At 43.1% G+C, this 22558-nt stretch overlaps 1 protein-coding gene across 4 annotated transcripts in view; it reads right to left on the bottom strand.

Moving 5' to 3' along the window:
* The window catches only part of slc12a7b (solute carrier family 12 member 7b), a 101040-nt gene that overhangs the window by 7041 nt on the left and 71441 nt on the right, over positions 1-22558 (bottom strand). For 3 of the 4 annotated variants that reach the window (XM_083778555.1, XM_083778556.1, XM_083778558.1), the window contains 18 exons: positions 20564-20618; positions 20092-20222; positions 19449-19690; positions 19097-19308; positions 16696-16863; positions 16247-16345; positions 15448-15505; positions 14370-14544; positions 13223-13341; positions 10951-11049; positions 9227-9346; positions 8194-8298; positions 7491-7659; positions 5607-5802; positions 4305-4474; positions 3107-3238; positions 2415-2522; positions 1425-1574 (listed from right to left, as the gene is read on the bottom strand). In XM_083778555.1, the coding sequence (XP_083634681.1) occupies positions 1425-1574; positions 2415-2522; positions 3107-3238; positions 4305-4474; positions 5607-5802; positions 7491-7659; positions 8194-8298; positions 9227-9346; positions 10951-11049; positions 13223-13341; positions 14370-14544; positions 15448-15505; positions 16247-16345; positions 16696-16863; positions 19097-19308; positions 19449-19690; positions 20092-20222; positions 20564-20618 (2508 nt within the window). The remainder of the gene's footprint in view (positions 1-1424; positions 1575-2414; positions 2523-3106; positions 3239-4304; positions 4475-5606; positions 5803-7490; positions 7660-8193; positions 8299-9226; positions 9347-10950; positions 11050-13222; positions 13342-14369; positions 14545-15447; positions 15506-16246; positions 16346-16695; positions 16864-19096; positions 19309-19448; positions 19691-20091; positions 20223-20563; positions 20619-22558) is intronic. The other variant, XM_083778557.1, reaches the window with a different exon arrangement.

Raw genomic sequence — 22558 nt, 5'->3', positions numbered from 1 at the left:
GCTGGCTGAAGCTGCAACAGGATTTCCCACGGGACTAATAAAACATACTACTGTAAAACATATAAATCAAGGGTAACTCTGATCGTCAGCGACTATGGAGATGGGGTGAAGGGCTCTATGGGATTAAAGTGATGATGATGATGATGATTTGGGTGGGCCAGAACAGAAGGAACAAAGCAGAGTGGTCGGTATCGCCAAGTCTTAAATTGGGGTACAAGTTATCAGGGACAATTGCAGGTGCAAATTAATTCTTCTCAACTGTCTCTGTGTCTCAACCTACTGAATGCACCTGTAACGTGCTGTTACAGTGTTCCTACAATTCTCAGTATGTTACAGTTAACCCCTTTTCAGTCAACGATACCGTCCTCACTTGTCTGTGTCCCAGCTGTGTGCAATGAGCTGGTGCAGTGCTGGAGGGGGTGGGGCATGCAATCCCAGGTTGTGACAGGCTGATGATGACTCTGCAGTAAGACGCGTCATGCTGCTTTCGGATCAGTTTAGTCTTTTTGATCGTATTGATGTCAGATGTAAAAGACAGAGCTTCTTGTGTTCTCTAATCAACACTGATCTTGGCCTAACTACGCTCGTCTAGAACCGTCAGAACCCCAACTATGATACTGTTGGTTTTCACCAAGAGTATCTATCGGGATCAAGAAGTACCGTCCACATTTACAAAACTTCAAACTTCTTTGTTGAAACTAGTACTTAATCCTGATTTCATGTAAAGACTGATGGTCAGTTTTAATTTATACCAAACATCTCAGAATAGAGGTACTGCTGAAGGATCACTTAAATCAAAGTTAATCATTCATATAACTCCTGAATCACCGCCCAGTAATACATGTTATGGTCCATGTTTAGGACTGATGGTAAGACATTTGGATTTTATTGTCAACTGTTTTAACATGCGGACATGCCAACTTTATGCAATTTCTTCCTCTCAGCATCATCTTAAGTGTAAATAAAGGCTACAAAACATTTCAGACATCATGATCTTGAAAAAAGTAAACTGAACCTTGATGAGCATCGTTACTAAATGGCTATGGTTACACTTTCACTGCCATGCTTGAGGTCACAAAGATCAAAACCCTGTGTAACCTCCCTTGGATTGACTGTTGGCTCTGTGTACTCGCATCTATTTCATATCTGTGCGACTCCCCCCTCTCCAAATGCAACTTTTGTGGGTTGCTTATGCATACAATGGTTGTAAATTCCGTGCGAGGCTGATCACCTACTTGCATGTCTACTTTGCAGATCTCAACTGTGAGCATGACTAGGTTTAAACAGTTAAGTGTAACCACAGCCAGACAAGAGACACTACTTGGTGAAGTGCATTCATTCTACCGTGATGTGCATTCATTCCATCTACGTGATGGGAGGTGGAGGTGGAGGAGGGACTGAACAGAACAGAACACTCTCGCTACCTCATCCTCCTCGGGTTCCTGTGCCTCCTCCATCGGGGAGGGTTGTCGGCTGGGGCTCAAGGCCTCGGCGCCGTCGGCGGCGCCGGCCTGTGCGCCAGCTTGGTTCTTCCTCCGGATCGAGCTACGTGAATTGTCAGTGATACTCTGAATCTGCACCGAGGGAGGGCCAGAGCACCGAGGGAGGGCAGAGGGCACGGCCCAGCCAGAGCAGCGTTGGCAGATGAACAGGAAAAGTGGCCGGTTGTCACAAAGTAGGGTGCCCAAACAATACCCATATATACTGAGAATCCCCATACAGTAGAATACCCCCGTTTAACTTAGAAGTCCAAGTAATATACCCAGAGAATACGCCCGTTTAACTATTTACTGTACACACACACACACACACACACACACACACACACACACACACACACACACACACACACACACACACACACACACACACACACACACACACACACACACACACACACACACACACACACACACACACACACACACAATATATATATATATATATATATATATAACCCAGAGAATACCGTGCATACAGTATTGCATATACCCAGATAATACCGATGCAGTATAACAGTGGTGGAACAATTAATTGTTTTTAGTAAGTAAATACTCTGTTACAGCTATTGACTTCAAAAGATACATACTGTAAGTACTACAAGTACTCATCATGCACAATATAATATCCCATTTCACACATGTTTCAAATGTATAAAAATCCTTTGAAAACTTTACATAAACCACTTCAGCCATGGCTATATTCAAAATAATTGTATTGGAGTAAAAGTACTATATTTGCCCCCGAGATGTAGTGGAGTAGAAGTAAAAGTACTGACAATTGGAAATACTCCAGTATAGTCCAAATACGTCAAAATTGTACTTGTGTACTTTACACCACTGCAGTATATTCCCAGACAATACCAATATATACTCGGAGAATACCCAGATAATAGTCATTCTGGTGTGTGTTACCTCTCTCTCGCGCTCCGTCCGAGACAGCATCATCTGTTTGAGCATCTGTGACCTTTGCTCCATCACAAGAGTCTTCTCGTAGGTAAAGGCTGAGATGTCACTGTCGTGCTATGAAAGAGGCAAGACAAATGTCTCAATTAATAAATATACAGGAACACTGCTAAAACAGGTGCTTAAAAAAACCGAAGCAAAAGAGAACAAATTTATAGTCTTTTTTTAAGCTTTTTATTTGACTCATCTCCTTTATCCTTTAATATTAACAGTTTTGAGGGCCGCTAATTGTTTAATCCGGTGTTCCACCGCGCATAAAACACTATACCCGACATTTGTTTAGTGAGTTTAATTCGCCGTTTTAAAATAATTAAAAAGAAACAGCGGATTTATCCGGGACCTGATGACGAGGCCGTCACGTTATGATGACGAAACCGGCTGCTAGGCCTTCTGGGAAATTGAGCCCAATGCAAGTGAACGGGGCGTTGTTTGGACTACAACTTGCTCTGCACTCTCAACATTCTTTTTTTTTTTTTTTTACATCCAAATCACCCGAGAGTTCCTACTAAATGTTTAGAAAATGTCTTTGATATTTTCCAATATCTGATCCAGTGTTTCTGACTGATCTCAGCCTCATTGCGGTACAGCACAGTCAGATCTGGGGCTGGCCAATAGCTACACTTCACATGGTGGAGTCATACCATCTCCACCACCTCCACCTCTGCGTCCAGTCGGAGGTGGTAAAGGAACATCTGGAGGTCCTTCTTCATTTGGATGGAGTTGTCGTCCATCTGGGCCACAGTGAAGATGCGCATCTTGCACTTCCTCCACACCTGGACAAGGAAAGGAAGACAAGAGGTTGGTTTGTTGGTTTGAAAGGAGAAAAGAGTGAATGAATGGTCAGGTTTTAGCAGGTAAAGAGACAGAGGAAGAGGGAGGGAGAATCAGAAGCAACATTGTCACGTCACACATTTACTGGTGTAAAGTCATTTGTACTTTGTAGTTTTCATTTGTAGTTTTCATAAGAGAGAAGATAGAAAGAAAAAGGACACAGGGCAAATAATCAAAGATATACAGTACAGTACATATAGTGTGTATAGTAGCAGCATGATGTTTAGAACATTAGCATTATATGCAGGTCTGTGCATGTCCTTTTTAGGAACATTAGCGTCATATGCAGGTGTATACAGTACAACTTGAGGCTACAGTAGATTAAAGAAAGCAGTAACAGGTACTAGGCACAGTGATCTGAACCCTATTCTGGCCATGAAAACAGGTGAACATTTGTCAAAAATATCAGATCTACAACCTCACAACTTTACATCCATTTTCCTTTATCCCCCATCCTTCTCTTTTCCTCTTTGTTAATGATTTTGTAACCTGTTTTATTTTATTTTAATCTTTAACCACCTGAACCCTAGTGATCGGTCAACAAAGTATATGGGGTTGAAGTGGTTAACCGATTTTGACCTGGGAATGATTCTACAAATGTCTTTCTGAAAGGACCTCCAAGATCATATGTAATTGGCCGCCGACCCCCATCTGAAAATATGTTGTTCCAGGGACCCCCTCCAGAAGCAAAGATTTGAGTTAAAAATGTTCGCTCTGAAAGAATACAAATATTCAAAGATTTGCGACACATTTTCACAATTCACAAAAAAAATAGCAGACCTACAAGCTCGTAGCGCGGCACTCGGTGCCGCGCTATGAGCTTGTAGATTGTAGATTGTAGGTTAAAGTAGATGCAAGACTACAGAAACACACACACTGTGTACTGTCATTTCTCAACCGTTTCGGACGCGGGCGGCTCGCCGGAATCAGGCCGGCAACCCTGGGTGCGTTCCTGTGGGTCTCCAAATACAGAAACACACATACACTGGCACTGCCACGCCTACTGACCTTGTGCTGTCGGAGCAGGAAGGGCAGCAGCATCAGCATGCCTCCGTCATGGACCACCCACCACACGTCGATGGTGCCCTCCCCCAGGCGCTCCTGGTTGGTGGGGAAACTGTCCACGTTCTTGGCCACCATCAGGGCCTGGTGGGCCGCCGTGGATTCACGCACCGTCTCTGAAAGGAGAAACAGAAACATATGAGCTTCATGTAGGTCATTGCAGATAGGGGCGGCGGTGGCTCAGGGTTAGAGTGCCTGGATGGTAACCGTAAGGTTGCCAGTTCGAACCCGGGCTCCCCCAGAGTTACTGTCGAAGTGTCCTTGAGCAAGACACTGAACCCCTAATTGCTCCCGATGTGCTAGTTGGTGCCTTGCATGGTTTCCGCTGCCATCGGTGTATGAATGTGTGTGTGAATGGGTGAATGTAATGCACAATCTCTGTAAAGCGCCTTGGATAAAGGCGCTATATAAATGCACCATTTACCATTTACCATTTAGGGTTCATTTTGCATCCCAAAACGCAGTTTATAGTTAAGGGACGCAATAAAACAACGACCTCTGCATCCACGGGATGCACTACTGTACTACTGTACTGTTTTTTATTCTAGTATATTTTGATAGCTTTATTATTTATAATAATAATTTCTTCTTCTGTTCTGTAACCACATTATAACCATATAAAACGAAATGGGAGTTAAATGCTGCAATTTGTAAAAATTGCAAAATATGACTCCTAACGTCGTTGAAGTGAGACTCGTCTAAAAGACCATCCCTGCATCCTGGGACTCATTACATTGAAAACCTAGTTACGTCACTGGTCATTGTATAGTAGTTAAATGTTCCAATTCATTATATTTGTCTCATCTCCATCCCATCCAATCTAAAGCTTATCTCACCCCATCCTATTTAGCCCATTCTGGGCGGGAATCCCTTTTGGTGTTAGCATCATGTTATGCTTTAGCTATTGAAAAATAGCAGATCTACAAGCTCATAGCGCGCCACCGAGTGGCGCGCTACGAGCTTCTAGGTCTGCCATTTTTGAAAAATCAAAGAACGACTGACATAGAAACATAGCTTTTTCAGAAAACTGTCAGGACATTTTTAGAATCGTTCCCAGGTCAAAATGGGTTAACCACATGACCCCTATAGCCTTCCTATTCTGGGAATGACATAATAGGCAAAACATTCCCACAGAAATAGCAGGTGAACATTCCACGGAAATAGGCGATCTACAGGCTCACAGTGGATCACAGCAACGTGACCATCTCATGTCATCCCGGTATTATTATTCATGTGGTTTTCACGTACCAATGAAGTTCTTCCAGGACGCCGGGTCGTTGGACTGCTTCCAGGTGCCGGGCCAGGCCATCAGAACGGTGTTGTGCTTCATGCCTCCCAGCCCGGCGGTCTGGATGAGGTGGGAGAAGCCGTCTCGCAGGTTGGACGACACCACGACTTGGGAGAAGCCCTTGGTACGCTCTGCCGTCATGGTCGTCTTGATGTTCTGGAGGGATGGCGGAAAAGCAGATACTTCTTTATTTGTTTAATTGAGAGGGACGACAGCATGTATTCATGGAGTTAGCGAGAATGCTAATTTACTTTCTCAGTCCCTGATATACAACACTGATTGATTGATTGATTGAATACTTTAACAGTTCGCAAATAGTACAATTAATACAGTGGTACGATTATACAATGGTGCTGTTAAAAGGAGAACACAAAAGGGCGTGTTTCCATGATTGTGGTTCTGTGTATTCAATTCAAAAAATACTGCAATCACAAAAAATAGACATTCAGCATTCATAAATATCTGTATAAGTACACAAAATAACGATTCATAAAAATAGAAATAAAGATTCACAGTAATGGATTGAGGCAATGTCTGTGAGTTGCTCTGTAATCCCGAATACCAGCTCTGTTGCTTATGGGATTGTTTGTGGGATTCAAGTAAATCCACTGAATGAAATTGCTTTTGAGGACATGGCCAAAATCACCCGGCTTAATGCCCTGCATATATTCGACTATGCCAGCAGGTGGCAGCACAACGCTTAATTTGCAGTGTGTGTGATACCATTTAGGTCAGGGGTCCCCAAACTTTTCCCTGTGAGGGCCACATAACTTTTCCCTTCTCTGATGGGGGCCGGGGTCAGTTTGTAACAGAAAAAAGTGTGACGATCGCAGGGGTGCCTAAACGTAAACATTAATTTTTTTCCAGAAAGCCACACATATTAAATATTAATAACCAGTGCACGTACTGTACATGCAGCACTACAGGGCTGCATAGTGCATGTACTGTACATGCAGCATGCATGTTGTTGGCATGGCGCTGCGCCATGCTTGAAATAAATTGCGTGTGTGTGATATGAAATGTCCAGTACCTCCCCAGTGCCTCCCCAAGTGCCACCCCAGTGTCTGCCCTGCAGTGTCTGCCCACTGTGCCCAGTGTCTGCAAAGTGCCTCCCCAGTGTCCCCCTGAGTGCCTCCCCAATGTCTCCCAGTGCCTCCCCAGTGTTTCCCCAGTGCCCCCCCCGAGTGCCTCCCCCGAGTCTCCCCAGTGCCTCCCCAGTGTCCCCCTGAGTGCCTCCCCAGTGTCTCCCGCAGTGCCTCCCCAGTGTCTCCCGCAGTGCCTCCCCAGTGCCTCCCAGTGTCCCCCCCCCCCCCCCCCCCCGAGTGCCTCCCCAGTGCCTCCCAGTGTCCCCCTGAGTGCCTCCCCAGTGCCTCCCTAGTGTCTCCCCAGTGCCTCCCTGAGTGCCTCCCCAGTGTCTCCCCAGTGCCTGCCCAGTGCCTGCCCAGTGTCTCCAATAGCAATACAAGAGCAATAATACAAATTAATCTTAATTTATTAATCAAATTATTTGCTCTCATCCAGTGCTAATGAAAAATAAAAATAAAATCCTATATTTTGGCTGTTAAAATAAATAAATAATAATAACTTTTTTTTTTTTTGCTTGAGGCAGGCGGGCCATAGTTTGGGGACCCCTGATTTAGGTCATGACATACAGGAAATGTATAGTAGTATGCTCACGTAGGTACAATACATCATTTAACACTATTCTTGTTCATTAGGGCACATTATGTTGTATAACAAAACAAACCTGTAAGGACGGCCAGAATAGGACTGGTGACATCAGCTTGTATGTGTGCCTGCATGAATGCATGCATGTATTTGTCAAGTGTACATCGTCTCTGTACCTGCTCAGCCTTCTTGGCCTCGGCTTCCTTGGTGAGATAAGTTCCTTCCAGGACGTGCCCAACAATAGTCAGGCCTTTCCCTGCCTTCAACTGCGTGCACAGGGAGAGCAGGCGAGGGTGTTTCACAACCTGATCCGAGTCCACGTTAACTAGCACCAACAGCTGAGGCCTGGACACATGAGTGGAGAGGAGAGGTTTGTATATGACTCTTCTCTCGACATGGCGCAGACAAGGACAACTGGACACTTGTCCTTGGCCAGGACTTAATGAGATATTCCTGGTAAAAAATGTACTTGAATAAACCAATACTTTTATTCCACACCTTTTGTTTTAATGGTCTGTGGACTATTATTTTCTTTGTATAATTTGTTTTTTATTAAAATGTCTGATGCAATGGAACTCGACACACACATTCAGGTTATTGTATGAACATTATTAGGGCACATGTGCGCAAGCGTACACCCTCATTAAAACTAAGCATTAACCCGTAAACCATATCTTTACTTTGTTGACCAGGGTCCAGACCAACAGGACTCTATTTTTTCCCCCTCTACACCAAATCCATTTCTGGAAAACAGCCTATCTGCAAGCTCAAATTGTTGTGAATTTGTAGATCAGCTATTTTTTGCCAAATATGTGCCTATGAAGACATTCCCAGAACAAGGATGGTAGGGCTTATGATGTGGTTAAGATCTATTCTTACCTCCAGTTCTTGGTGTGTGGCGGCGAGTCCTCAAGGCGAATCAGAGCATAGCGTGCAGCGTTGAGAGACAGACCGTTGATCCCATCTCCCCACTCCTTCTCTGCCCTAATGACAAAATAACACAATGTCAGTGGTGGAAAGTAACCAAGTGCATTTACTGTACTTAAGTATAATTTTTAGGTATTTGTACTTTGTACTCCAATTTCCAATACTTTCACTTCTACTCCACTACATCTCAGAGCCAAAAGTTTTGCTTTTACTCCACTACAATTACTACAGTTACTTTGGAAATTTACATTTTGATTAGAAAACATACATTAACACCTCAATTGCCAAGGACGAAGTTTTTATCCAAAAGACGAAGATTATTGATATCAAAGCTGATCGCATTGCTCCACAGACTAGGAGCGCCTGTTGCGCAATACTTGATGTTGCGTAACAGTGGGACGTCATCGAAAATGTTGCCCCCCCCCCCGGTTAGCCAAAACACTTAAAGCGTTAATAACTCTTGATCTAAATCATCCCGTCCAATTCTAAGAAAAGATCATGTGTTCCATTTGCCATGGAAAAAGGTTCGTTTTAGTAGGAGCTTTGTCCCCTCAGACATCGCGGTATTAAACAAACTGCCCTGCCGATAGGATGGTTCTGTACCCAGTGGGGCCCTCATGTTTTTTTTGTATTGTCTTGGTGTTATGTGCTCTGCGTTGTTTTTGATGTGGGTGTTGAACAGATTGTGAAGACAAATCTTCGGGACAATAAAGATTATTATTATTATTATTATTATTAGATGGCCCTACTTTTAGTTCTTTAAATACATTTTGATGCCGATACTTTTGTACTTTACTTGAGTACATTTTGGAGTCTACATTGCAGTATTGATCCTTTTACTTAAATAAAACATGAGCCTGTTTTCATGCACTGCACAATATACAGTGCATGAGAACAGAAAGGACAAAATAACTATTACTTTATTACTAAAGTTCCAGGGTGAATTTTTGATAAAAAATAAATAAAAAAAAGTTCTTGTCCTCACCCTCTGTATTCGATGTACTTATAGATGCAGCCTGCGATGACCATGGCCACAATGGCATAGTACCACGAGCAGATGAACATGAGAGCCAGACACAAGCTCATTCCCAGGAAAGACAGAGCCCTGTAAGAACACACCACACACACACACACACACACACACACACACACCTTTATCATCACAAACAAAAGCTTTCAGATTTCAACACCACGCTGCTAAGGTGTTTCCCAACAGCTCCAGGGACGGAGACGGAGATCCAGAGCCAACACTGAGGAGTTTACTGTACAGGTGGTGGAAACAGTTAAAGCCACAGATAATGGAATGCATTGTCCTTTACCTTCATTGCGTATCTAATCCCGACAAAAAGTGTGAGTGTGTGTGTGTGTGTGAGAGTGTGTGTGTGTGTGTGTGTCTCTCGCTACAGGTTTGCATGATCTCTGCCTACCGTGTCTCAGTAGGCAGTAGAGCAAAACGACCGGGTTAAGGTTGGCAAACATGCGCTAAGGTTGAGACCGCGCTGCTACGTGCTTGCGGTTATGAGTATGAGGAGGCTTGTCGTCTGACATGTAATGTACGGTAACACATGATGCCATAGTGTGGCCACTGACCGTTGGCGCCCTATCGGCACCGCAATCCTGCACCGTGCTTCTATGCCAGGTAATGCTCAGAGGGGCAGCATTGTTACGTGTAAACAGCAAACCCCTTGTGTAGTCCTTGTTTTACAGGGACAGGAATAGGAAACCAACTGTATCAATCGATTTGCTTTTGTCGACCAGCCAAGTTCTTTATAGTAGCGAGTGCAAGAGGTTTTAGTGTGCTCCGAGTATTTGTCTACGTACGCAAGCCTACACAGTACGTACACTACAGTGCATTGTGTGACAGCCTCAATGCTTTATCGTTCTCTTTAGAAACATCATTTAATGCGTGTAACAACTCCTTTGAAGTGGGCCACTGCATAAAAAAAAAAAAAGTTTATTACTGTGTGGACTTCTGCATTTGAAATGTACTTTGTTTGAAATGCATGTAAATCTCTTTCCCCCTGTATACAGTAGAGAGAGAGGTAGAAGCAGTCTATTAGTCTAATGTTTGAACTAACATACTGTATGTAAAGTGCCCAAGATAATTCGTACTATTACTGTTGAGTTTTCATGCATTAAACATGCATAGAGTACTGTAATAGAGAATGCATATTTTTATAATTCCTACGATATTGCTTTTCTTTATGGTACAGTATTGTAACAATCCCAGGAACACATGGTGCATTGTGGCTTGTAGATTCAGAATGAAAAGATAAACCGAAAAATCTAATTATTTTTTCATGTTCGAATTCCGTGCCATCAAACAAATCTTCGATTAATTTCTACAAACAAATAATCCATTAATTTTAAAACTAGACTTTAAGGTGTTGGTCTATCCATTCATCCATATGTAGTTCAATTTCATATTGTTCATATTCCAAACTTAATACTATGGTAGATTTCATAATAGCAAATACACAGAGTGACCCTAGTCTGACCTAAAGCAGAGCCAATATTTGACTTTTTAGCCATTATGCAATATGTTTTTCCCCTCACAAACAAATACAGTATTACAGCTGGCATCATATTTAAAGTATTAATCCCCATTTTATACTTGATCGTATGACCGTGTTTCACAAAAACAGACCATCTAGAACAGCCCAGACCAGACTATGTACAGTATGAGCCTTTAGTTTGTATGTCACCCACCAGTGGTAGTAACGGAAGCGGGGTCTCCAGTTGGGCGTGCGGAGCAGGGTCTGGACGGCACAGGCCAGGTTGACAAACAGGTAACACATCAGGAAGAACCTGGACAGACAGAACAACAGAACAGCCGATGAGAGACTGGGCATTACGCAAACCAATGCACTGCTCATATCTTAGATATCAGCATCAGCACCGCAGTGACATCACATATACTGTATATACACAGTAACAGGCAAAAAAAGCCTACCCATTTTCTCGAACTAAAACCCGATATCAAGTAACTAAATCCAAGCGAAGTTTCAAAAATAGCAGACCTACAAGTTTGTAGTGCGCCACTCGGTGGCGCGCTATGAGCTTGTAGATCTGCAATTTTTCAATAGCGAAAGCATGACGTGATGCTAACACCAAAACCCCATTAAATGGGGGTCTGTAGACCAATATGTATTTCAAACTGGGGGTTTAATTAATTAAACGGGTTGAGAATCACTGCTAGAGACGTCAAAAGGGTGCCCTGCCATATCTTTTTTTTTTTTTTTTTACTTTTTTTTATCCCACGATTTTGTAACCCAGTTTTTCTTTTCACCCAGTGCCAATTATCTAATGTAATCCTGGGCGCTACACTTCCTATGCCAACCTGGGGGGGCAGCGGACCTCATGCCTCCTTCTATGCATGAGGAGTCCAAGCTGCTTCTTTTCACCTGACAGAGGGGAATTTCCCCGGCCCGACGTAGCGCGTGGAAGGGACACGTTATTCCGACCAGTTCCTTTCCCCTCCATCAGGCGCCCCGGCTGGCCAGGAGGAGGTAGTTTTAGAGACCAGTCCAGGATTACGGCATGTTTTTGTGAGGGTATCTACCCTAGGGGACACGGGGAGAACATGCAAACTCCACACAGAAAGGCCCTATCGGCAACCCCCGCCTCGGGTATGGGCACTGATGACGCGGAGGAGGGAACACGCCGCCAGTGCCTACAGCGTCCCCAGCGGAAATCGAACCCAGGACCTTCTAGCTGTGAGGCGACAGCACTACCAACTGTGCCTATCTTTTCAAATGGGGGTCCGTGGGCTAATAAATGCCGATTTAGGGGTCCTTGACCTGAAAAAGTTTGGGAACCAATGATATAAGAATACTAGTTAAAACCCAACGATAGTGTTACACAATGGGCCAGGGTGTGAGAGTACAGAGAGAGCCCAAAGCAGATGGAATGTCAGTTCATGAGTGAATAGACTTCCGTTGTTTGTAGTTTGTCGTTTCTAAGGAACCTTTGGGCAATATTCCTGAAACTGCTCCCATGACAACGACAACAATGAGAATATAATGGGATGATTGGGTTTCTTCCATGGATGGAATCCCTCTCTAACAACATTAACCCCTTGGAACTAAATATTTACAACTTCTTAACAGGAAATGTCTTTGGTAAATCTGGACTGTAATATGTAATGGGTGCTTTGATGTGTTGTCCTCTGGACTCTTATGTTATGTGTCTATTGTCTTGTCTGTCGCTGTGCAATTTGGACACAAATATTTATTTTGGGGCTTTGTTGTGGTGTCATGTCTTTTGTTTTATGTGCATATTGCGTCTAGTCTGCCAAGGCAAGCTATTTAAAAGATACATTTCCTGTGCAGAGACAAGACAATAAGGTTTATGTTATGTACATTTGAGACTGCCATTCCTTGTGTGAAAACATTTTATTAACAACTGCAGTGTTGGAAGTCATCTCCCTGCTCTTCTATTGAGACTTTTGGATCCCGTGTTCAGGTAAGACTGAAGCTGAAAGTACAATATCTCCCCTGATCAAGAAGGGTGTTCAGTCTTATCTCAGTAAAGTAAATAAAACACTTTGGTTCTCATGTGGGAGATACAAATCTTACGGAACTTACGGATCTACAAGCTCATAGCGCGCCACGAGTGGCGCACTACGAGCTTGTAGGTCTGCTATTTTTGAAAAGTTGTGAAAATGTGGCGCAAATTTTTGAATATATATTTCAGAGCGAACATTTTTAACTAAAATATTGGCTTCTGGGGGGTCCCTGGAACTACATATTTTGAGATGGGGGTCCGTGGCCGAATAGAGATAATTCTGGGGGTCCATGACATGAAAAAGGTTGAGCACCACTGACATAGAAACATAGGTTTTTCAGAAAAATGTTAGGATTTAGAAGCCTTTTTTTTTATCGACCTCAGTCCAAAATGGGTTAAAGATGCGGTATAAAAACTAGCTGCTAGTTTAGGTTCCGCTGGTGGAAAGCCTAGACGTCATGGACGAGTTACTGACATGGAGAGGATGGGAGCCACCGCGTCCAGGGAGGCGATGAGGATGCCAATCTCACAGATTCCTCCGGTCAACAGCAGCGCCCAGGTGGGCTCTCCGTTCGCTTTACCATGGCCAAACACCTAACGCACATGCACACACACACACGCACCAAAGCAAGCACATATACAGATTTAGAAGCAGAACAATATGTGTGTGCGTGTGACTGTGTGTGTGTGTGTGTGTGTGTGTGTGTGTGTGTGTGTGTGTGTGTGTGTGTGTGTGTGTGTGTGTGTGTGTGTGTTGTTGTGTAAAGGGTTAACACTGAAGAGCCAATGAGAACGCTCGATATACAGAACACCAGAGTGTATCATGTCACGTCATTATTGTGCTGGCTACTGAAGTAAACTGAACTACCTCACCCTCTGCCTCGTTATTACGTTTTTTTTCCAGAATTGTATTGAAAGGATAGCCCCTTGAGATGCAGCATCTCATTTTAGAGGGGGTCCCGTACACAGGGAAAAACATTACATACAGTACAGTGCAGTTACACAAATAGACAGTGCCCAATAGACAATACAGTCATGTACAGATACAGTTAGCTTGCTCATCCTCTCCCACCCACTCCCCCATAGCCCCCAACTCTTTCTGGACAAGCATATTGAGACTAGTACAGTACAGTGACTTGAAACAGGGGTCAGAAGTAAACAGCAGTACGGGCAGTGTTAGTGTAGCATGAACAGGTTGTTTTGAGGTGTGAATACAGGGAAGTCCTGAAGCGGCTAGGATAACAACATAACATGGTGTCAGAATAAAGTAGGCATTAGGAAAGTGTCTGAAAGTCTTCTGACTCCGAGTGAGAAGTGGAACGCTACCGCAAGTCTGCAAGAGGAACGGACGGAGTGAGTGGCAAGTGTCAGTCAACAGAGGCTAATGTTGTGTGCTGACTGGGGCTAAGCTAACAGTGCATACAGTCTACAGAGGAGAGCCATAACAAGTCATTGAGTGAACAGAGGGACGTCGGAAACCGAACGAAAACGACGGCCGGGAGGTTTTGACAGAAAAACTGAACTACCTCACCCTTAATTTTCCTCGTTATTATTAAACTAGGATAATAACATAACATGTGTGTGTTTGCGTGTGTGTGTGTGCGTGCGTGCGTGTGTCTGACCTGTAGGAACGGCACTATGCCATCTCGTGCGATGGCCTGCAGTAGACGTGGGGCTCCGGTCAAACTCTGAAGCCCCGCGCCACAGCAGGAGAAAAAGGAGCCAATCACAATAACCCACGGCGAGGGCCAGGACAGTGTGCCAATCACAAGGTTTCCATTCACAGAGTCACCGAACCTGGAACACGAAAACACACCAATTACACTGTATGCCCAATGACTTACTGTAATAAACACACCAATTACACTGTACTGTATGCCCAATGACTTACTTTCATGTATTAACCCTTGGCCTACAATTCACGGAAAAAACGGAATTAATCGAAAAATCTAAACCTCCCGTTAACGGAAAAAACGGAATGACAATCAATATCAGTTATCGCGGGGTCAAAAGAGCAAAAATTAATATTTTTTCGCTAATATCACTAATGTTGGATGTAATTTACCAAAAAACGGCCGAAATCCGCGTGATCGTGCGCTATCGTGCACGCGCGCCGTCTCTATGTGCGTCGGTGTAAAAAATGTGATATTTTGCGATCTTTTGGGGTTGATTTGAGGTTAATTTGACTTAGTTATGAAAAATATAGCATTAGCTTAGCAATCCGGACCAGCCAAACTATTGACTAGGGTCAAACTACTACAGGATGTTGTTAATCGTTCAACCGGAAGTGACTTAGGAAGATCCGTCTATTTTAGCCAAAATCAGCATAATGATGCTTTCCCGCCATCTGGTGTCGAATCGAGAGAATACATTCGCTATGAATGAACAAAGAAAAACATCTCTTCAATCCACCAGATCTTTCTTGTATGTTAAAACGATGAATTAAAAATATGCCAATTTGTTACCCAAACAAAAAAATTGGTCCTGGCATTCCAACATGAAAGCACAAACAGTTACTGTATTTCTACAAACCAAACCACAAACCAAACCACATATAACGCTTAGATAGCATTGTCCATTGACTAGCCACTAAAGGGGCTGCATTCATTCGTCGAGGTATTCTACTTATATCAGCCTGTATTTGTAGTCAAGTAATCATTTATATTATTGGTTATGTTATTTATGTCCAACGTCTCTTACTTGTCTCGGAGCACAACACCCTCAATGCAGGCACCAAACAGCACAACAGAGGTGACATCTGTGAAAACACCGCTCAGGAAAACAACCATAGTAGAGCAGTGAGTTAGTCAGTTAAACGGGTATGCGGGCTCGTATAAGCCTCAGGGAGATGAACGCCCCCAGGCCTGCATAGTTCCTGGTCACCCTTGGGCAAGGTGCATCACCCGTACGCCTCCCCCATCAGGGTTACGAGCCTACTGCCTTGTAGTGAGGCCCGGAAAGGTCAAAGGCTAAGGGACCTCCCCTGACAAGAAAAGGGTGACTGAAGGAGTTGCGCCCTCAGATGCACTAAAGCAAACGACAAGATTAAATGATGTCACGACTCAAGTTAGACAGGACTTTTCCTTTCTTCCAGTTGGCATACTGATTTACAATCATATTTGAGAGAGCAGTGAGTTAGAGTGTTAGACAGGACTTTTTTCCGTTTTTTCCCAGTTGGCATACCGGTTTAAAATCATTTTGAACCACTTCATTGACTGGGGTTCCCCAGAGGTCTATCCTTGGGCCCTGTCCTTGTCCTCGTCAGGTCTACACCATTGACCGGGGTTCCCCAGAGATGTGTACATTCCCGCTAAAAGTGGATCTAGCTACTGAAATTCCACAGTGAGTGTTTTGAATCACACGTGTTAGCACTGCAGAACTGGGATGATCTAGGCCTCTTTTCAGCCTCTGTAAATATTGTAAGGATAATGCACTCTAGTGACTTATTGTTAGTACCATTGCATTGTTAACAGGTGTTTCTTCCGGTTAATAAGGATACAGATAAAGGAGGTGGTGGCGATAGCCAGGATGGTTCCGGTGGGGATGGACTTCTGGGCGTCTCTCAGGTCCCCTGACCGGTTGGAACCGGCCATGATACCTAGAGAGGGAGAATCAGGACAGGGTGGCAGCCACGGTACAGAGGGGTATTTAAGGCATTCTGACCTGAGATCAAATTCTAACGCACAGAAGAATGGTGGTTCTTTAACGCATTTTGACCTGAGATCAGATTCTAAACATGTCTTAAATCCTGACAGTTTAAAAAAAATAGCAGACCTACAAGCTCGTAGCAGCTTGTAGATCTGCTATTTTTCAATAGCTAAAGCATAACCTAATGCTAACACCAAAATGGGTCCCCGCCCAAAATGGGTTGAGGCATTTCTGCGTCTGGTACCATAATTATGCATCACTGTGACTGAAAGCTGCGGCTGAAGCCGAGGGATGTCTTACCTGTGACGGAGGGAAAGTAGATACCGACCAGGAGGGTGAAGAAGGTGGTGATATCGTTTGCCACGTAGGGCAGGTAGACGTCTTTAGAGTTGTCCGCTACTGGGACAGACGCCGTGTGCTTGTTTTCTACCAGCATGCTCAGTGGGCCATAGTCACTCCACATGTTGTCTACAGAAAGATTGACAGAGAAAATCGATTTAGAATAAAGACCCTTTTATAGAGTCAATTCTTTCAGACGAAAAGACAAAACGGATAGATGGTTCGATCACATGCCATCTACTCCTTCCGATGCTTTCAAAACTAATTGGCCAATAAAAAACAATCGCATCAGAATTTCTGCGTAAAGGGAGTCTAAATTAGATTCTAAGTCATTATCCGTGACTGCCTTGTAGTTGTAGATGAAAGAAAGAGCTGTGCAAATTTTTTGAGAGCAGTTTTTTGTTGTTGGCTTGAAAATGGGTTATTTTCCATGAGCAACGCTGTCGTGCCACGGGTTATGAATCAAGCTTTAGAGAGACAGGCCAGGGAGGCAGAGAGAACACAGCTGGTGTTTGTTTTCCACCAGTCTGATGACCAGGGACTGCCAACGTCTTCAGGGAGCAACTAAAAAGCAAATGAGAGGGGAAGACGTAACCTGGAAGATCATGAGGATGAGAAGGATGGAGGGGCAGAATGCTGTTTTTACTTCTGTCTGTTGTTTAATCCCTCGTGCCTTTAACCCATTGACGCCTGGTGCAACGTATACGTTGTTCTACCCTTGATGCCGGCACGCTCTCTCTGTCACCTTGAACTATTTAAAAGAATTTGAAGGTTTTCAGAAACCTTAGGTCAGGCCCTAGAAGGCATTCCCAGATTCGGCCTCAGGCATCAATGGGTTAAACACCTCCAAGAAGTGAACCACCGCAGTTGTGTTAGTTATACTGTATTATACCACAGGTCGTTTCGAGGAAGAAATCTGATTGGTTGAAACAGCCTTCTAGCCATGGATTAAACCAGCACCATTCACCACCTAATCAAAACAAATAATTCAGCTGCTCTGTTCTCCCAGAGCTCTAGCAAACTCGGTGGCTAGGCTAGCTAGTTTCTTGGGACATTTGTGGTCGTAGTGACGACATCTGTCACTACGACAGATGTAGTCGTAGTGACAGATGCTACGTCTCGTTCCTGACTGCATCACTGTCGTGGCAATAATCACGTTAAACCACACCCTCTCGTGTAATATTGCTTAATTAACATACTCTAGTCTACGATACAGGTATATTGGTCAAAATAAGGTTTTATTCACTAAAAAAAGTTATGGACCGCAACTTTAAATGTGTGAGAAGAAAGAAAAAGCATACACATATTCGCTCAGAATTTATGCTTGTTACTCTATAACAAGAATGAAAGAAATAAAACAGCCCTGAAGGGTGTTTTCATCACACCACACGCTGTTCTGGGTCAAAAAGCAAACAAAAGATTTGGTTACAATGTTTTTCAACTACAATGATTAAATTACCAAGTAAACGAGGGTTCACTCTGGCTGCTTATGTAAGCCATATCAGATACCTTAATGCACTCACAAAGGCTGTTCACAGGTCTGGGAACAAACCTTAGTTCCAACCACGACCCACCATGCAAAAATACAGCAAAATATTTAATTAAAAATAAACTAAAAAACTAAAACGAAATAAAGACTAAAATGAGTACGAAGCTAGCAAAAATAACACTATACAGAATTGCATATACTGTACAACCATCTTCGTTTTATGTTTTATGATCTGATAATTATTTCATCCTACCTTTTTAGCTTCTATAAATCACAGCTTTCATAATACCGTCCATAAGATTAAAAACTAAATCACTAAGACGCCTAAGGGCGAGAAGCGACCTCACCCTAAAGGGCGAATTCTGTACTGGCCATATATGGAGCGTGTCTTGAGTGTACAGGGTTTGATGAGGGCCTAGGTAGGGCCTTAATTTTCGGGCCTGTTGAGAACTCTAGTTTTCGCCAGCTGCCGGGGCGCGGCTGCACTAATAACTTTGGGGCATAATAGATGCGACCTGGTGTCATAAATAAAGAACTCCCCTGAAACTAAAACTATTATGCACTCAACTAACTGAAACTAATTGATGCCAAACAGTGAACTGAAAACCCCTAACGGCTGTTAGGCGTTACATTTCTTCCTCAGGGATCATACGATAGTGAGCAGAGGGTCAACCGGAAAATGTCTGATTCCCAGGCGGCCTATTTTACCCACTCAGCAAAACCCCTTCTAGGTTACACATGTTTACACCATTTGAGACTCGTGTCATTCAAGGTATCCGGGGCAACCCTTGCACCCCCAGCTGGAGTTTATCACGCTGCCCGCAGCGGCTCCCCAACTGAAACGTCAAAAACAGAAATCATGTTGCTGCTGACCTTTGATGACTCCACTTTTCAGCCCGGGGATCCCCTGCAGCGCGGTCACTTCGTTGACGCGGAAATACTCGTCACAGGTGGCGTTGAGCTCTGGCCCCGAGCAGAACAGACTCCACAGCTTGGTGGTGACGGTCAGGTTGTCGATGATCTCGGTCTTTAGACACTTGTCGAAGTTTTGGCTCTGCAACGTACGGTTCCCCAACAGACACACACTGATTTGGGAAGGGGGGAAAAAAGAGAGAGAAAGGTAAGACATTAAGGAGTTTATAATAGTGGTGCTGATTGCCTAGTGGTTAAGGCACTTTACCATGATGTGAATACATTACACTGTTGTTGGCATTTCAGGACTCACGGGAAGTCTGGGGGCTCGATGGCGGTCTTGATGACGCCGGCGTAGATGGCAAAGATGGACAAGATGACACATGCGAGGAAGACCAAGGCCAGTTTGTTGACGTACTTCACGCCAACAAATACCACCAGGGACATGAGCGTCAGGCAACAGGTGCCGTACACACGCATGTTATTCAGCAAGGCCTCCGCTTCGCCCTCCTTCGTCTCAGACTTAAAGATGGCTGCCTTAGGCACGATGTAGGTCTGAAGGTTTGATGGGGAAAACAAACAGTACATATTTAGGAAGCACTTCACTTGCCTTATTTAGACCCAACAATTGTTTTATTAATACCACCATAAGACCTTCTTTTGATATTAGTGCTGCCAACGAATATTCCATATTCGAATGAATATTCGAATGTAAACAATAAAATAATAATCGAATATTTTAAATTAAGATTTTAATTTAAAAAATAACAATAACATTGCTGTGTGAGTTCCAGGTATGGAACAATCAGGTGTCAAATTGTCTACTTGATGTATATCGTACTGGAGCGCAAGAAGTAAAAAACTAGAGCTATATCATTATAAGGTTGCACTCTTTGAGTACTGGTATTTCACATTCGATTTGGACAACAACATTGTGTAAAGTTGTGATCACTCACCAGTAAAATTTCAATAGTACCCAATATGTACATGGAGCCAGCAAAGGTTGTTCCCAGGTAGAAACAGAGGCCCACAGCTCCACCAAACTCTGGTCCTAGAGATCTGGAGATCATGTAGTAGGAGCCTCCAGCTGGGGATCAGAGAGCACAAATAATGTACAACAACATTATTTCATAGATAATAAAAAAATATATATACTAATTTATGGTGTTTTGTGAGCTAAACAACAGCTACAGAAACATTGTACAAGGTATTATTGATGGCAGATGGTTTAGCTGAGTCTTAGCTATGAAACGTTCTCCATGTTGGAGCTGCAGTAGTCCAGAAATGTCAAATAAGTCTGATCTATTCATGAATATTTCAAACAGTGTAAAAGTAAAGAAAGAAAGACAAAGTTCACAGTTTGATCTCATTTCAAAATAGCAACAGCTGTTGAAAACAATATACGTGTATTATGTAAAGCCTTCCTACCTGGTACCACGCCATTAGTAGCGATTGCACTCATTGATATGGCCGTCAGCATGGTCTGTAGAATAAATGACAGAACAATTCATATGATTTAGAAAAGGTTCCTTCATGGAAACATCGGACTGAACTAGGCCAGCAGCTCAAAGAAATCATAGGGTTTCCACACATTTCATTGTTTTTTATGTGTTGATATAAAATGAGATGAGATGAGATTTCTATAATTTCTTTCCAGTTAACCCATTTAGACCAGAGTTAAAAACATTCACTTTGAAAGAATATATATTCAAAGATTTGCGACACATTTCTTTATGATTAAAGTTTAGCAGACTCGTAGCGCTATGAGCTTGTAGATCTGCTATTTTTCAATAGCTAAATTATAACATAATGTTTAAAACACCAAAAAGGGGTTCCCGCCCCAAATTGGGTTAAAAATAAAAAGATTTCCATAACATTTCTCAACTATTTTCCACATTTCCAGACACAATTTTGCATGAATGTTCACGTTTCCTCTATGGCCATTAGAACCAGTAAGAGATTAATCCTGTGAAATGACTCCATCAAGGCTTATGCTGTGTAAATCTTTGAGCTTGGTAATGGATACCAGTTTTCCATCCAGGGGAAATCACACGTCGTTCCATCAGGTTCCACCACTATCTGCATCTGGCACTGTTACATAACCCTGTTTGCTTGTCAGGAGCAAATGGCAGAGAAAAGCCAGAGCAATATTGGGATGGTTAAATGAATAAATACATACATACATTATTTCCTACAATTGCCAATGATGTCAGATGATTTGGGCTTTGCTTTTACCCATTTAAGCTTGACGTCGAAATAAATCATCGCTCTGAAAGAACATATATTCAAAGATTTGTGCCGTATTTTTAAATAAAAAAAAATAGCAGACCTACAAGCTCGTAGCGCGGCACTCGGTGGCATGCTATGGGCTTGTAGATCTGCTATTTTTCAATAGCTAAAGTATAGCATAATGCTTAGTTAAAACACCAAAAGTTGTTCCCGCCCAAAATGGGTTAAATTATAAATAGTAAACATCTTACGCAATGTTGCCCGTTTAATAAATGAGTCACTGACGTAAATGGGTTGGGGAAATGTACACGTTTCACCATATACATGAACAAGCATCATAACATTTTAGAACATTGAATAATTGTAACTTGTTGGGTAGCAGAGTGTTGCACAAAGTGAGTGTTAAGTTCTCAGACTGGATGTTTTAACACAATTAGTTATACAAGGGCTGCATTCTAATACCTAGAGAGACTAGAGATTTTCGTTTCATTTCCAGGAAACCGCAAGGCAGTTGACAACATTTCTGCTAACTTGTAATCTGTTCACTGTTGTCCTACATTATGATAAGTCTTGTGATGTTTATTTGTATGAAGTGTGATGCCCATTCGGTCAGAGAACCTATTGCAGTACTCATTATCACAGTATACGTCATAGATGCCGTCAGGCCAGTCACCCATTTTGGGCAGGAACCCCTTTTGGTGTTAGCATCATGTCATGCCTTAGCTATTGAAAAATAGCAGATCTACAAGCTCATAGCGCGCCACCGAGTGGCGCGCTACGAGCTTGTAGGTCTGCAATTTTTTTTAAATCGAAGACCCACTGACATAGAAAACTGTCAGGATGTAGAAGGCATTTTTAGAATCTGATCTCAGGTCAAAATGGGTTAAAGTAGGTTGATAGGAAATGGGTGTCACGCAGCTAATTGGTAGTCGGAATCAGGAGTCAAACCCGCAACACGCCATCAGCCTACGTGCCCAGACAGCTACGTCAGCTGCCCGGTCTGTCACCACTTTCAAAGTAGTAGTTGCCCCCATCTGTCTCCCCGTTTCCTGTCAACCTACTGTGATCTCTCAATAAAAAGGCAAAAAGCCCCATAAATATCTTTAAAAAATAAATAAAAGAGATTACAACGCTTCACATCATCACACGTTAGTTTGTAGATTTGGTCTTTTTGGCCATACATTTATGCAAAAA

This window comes from Protomyctophum parallelum (genome assembly GCF_964188405.1).
Source record: "Protomyctophum parallelum genome assembly, chromosome: 12".
Lineage (NCBI taxonomy): Eukaryota > Metazoa > Chordata > Actinopteri > Myctophiformes > Myctophidae > Protomyctophum > Protomyctophum parallelum.
This window is presented reverse-complemented; position numbering and strand designations above follow the sequence as displayed.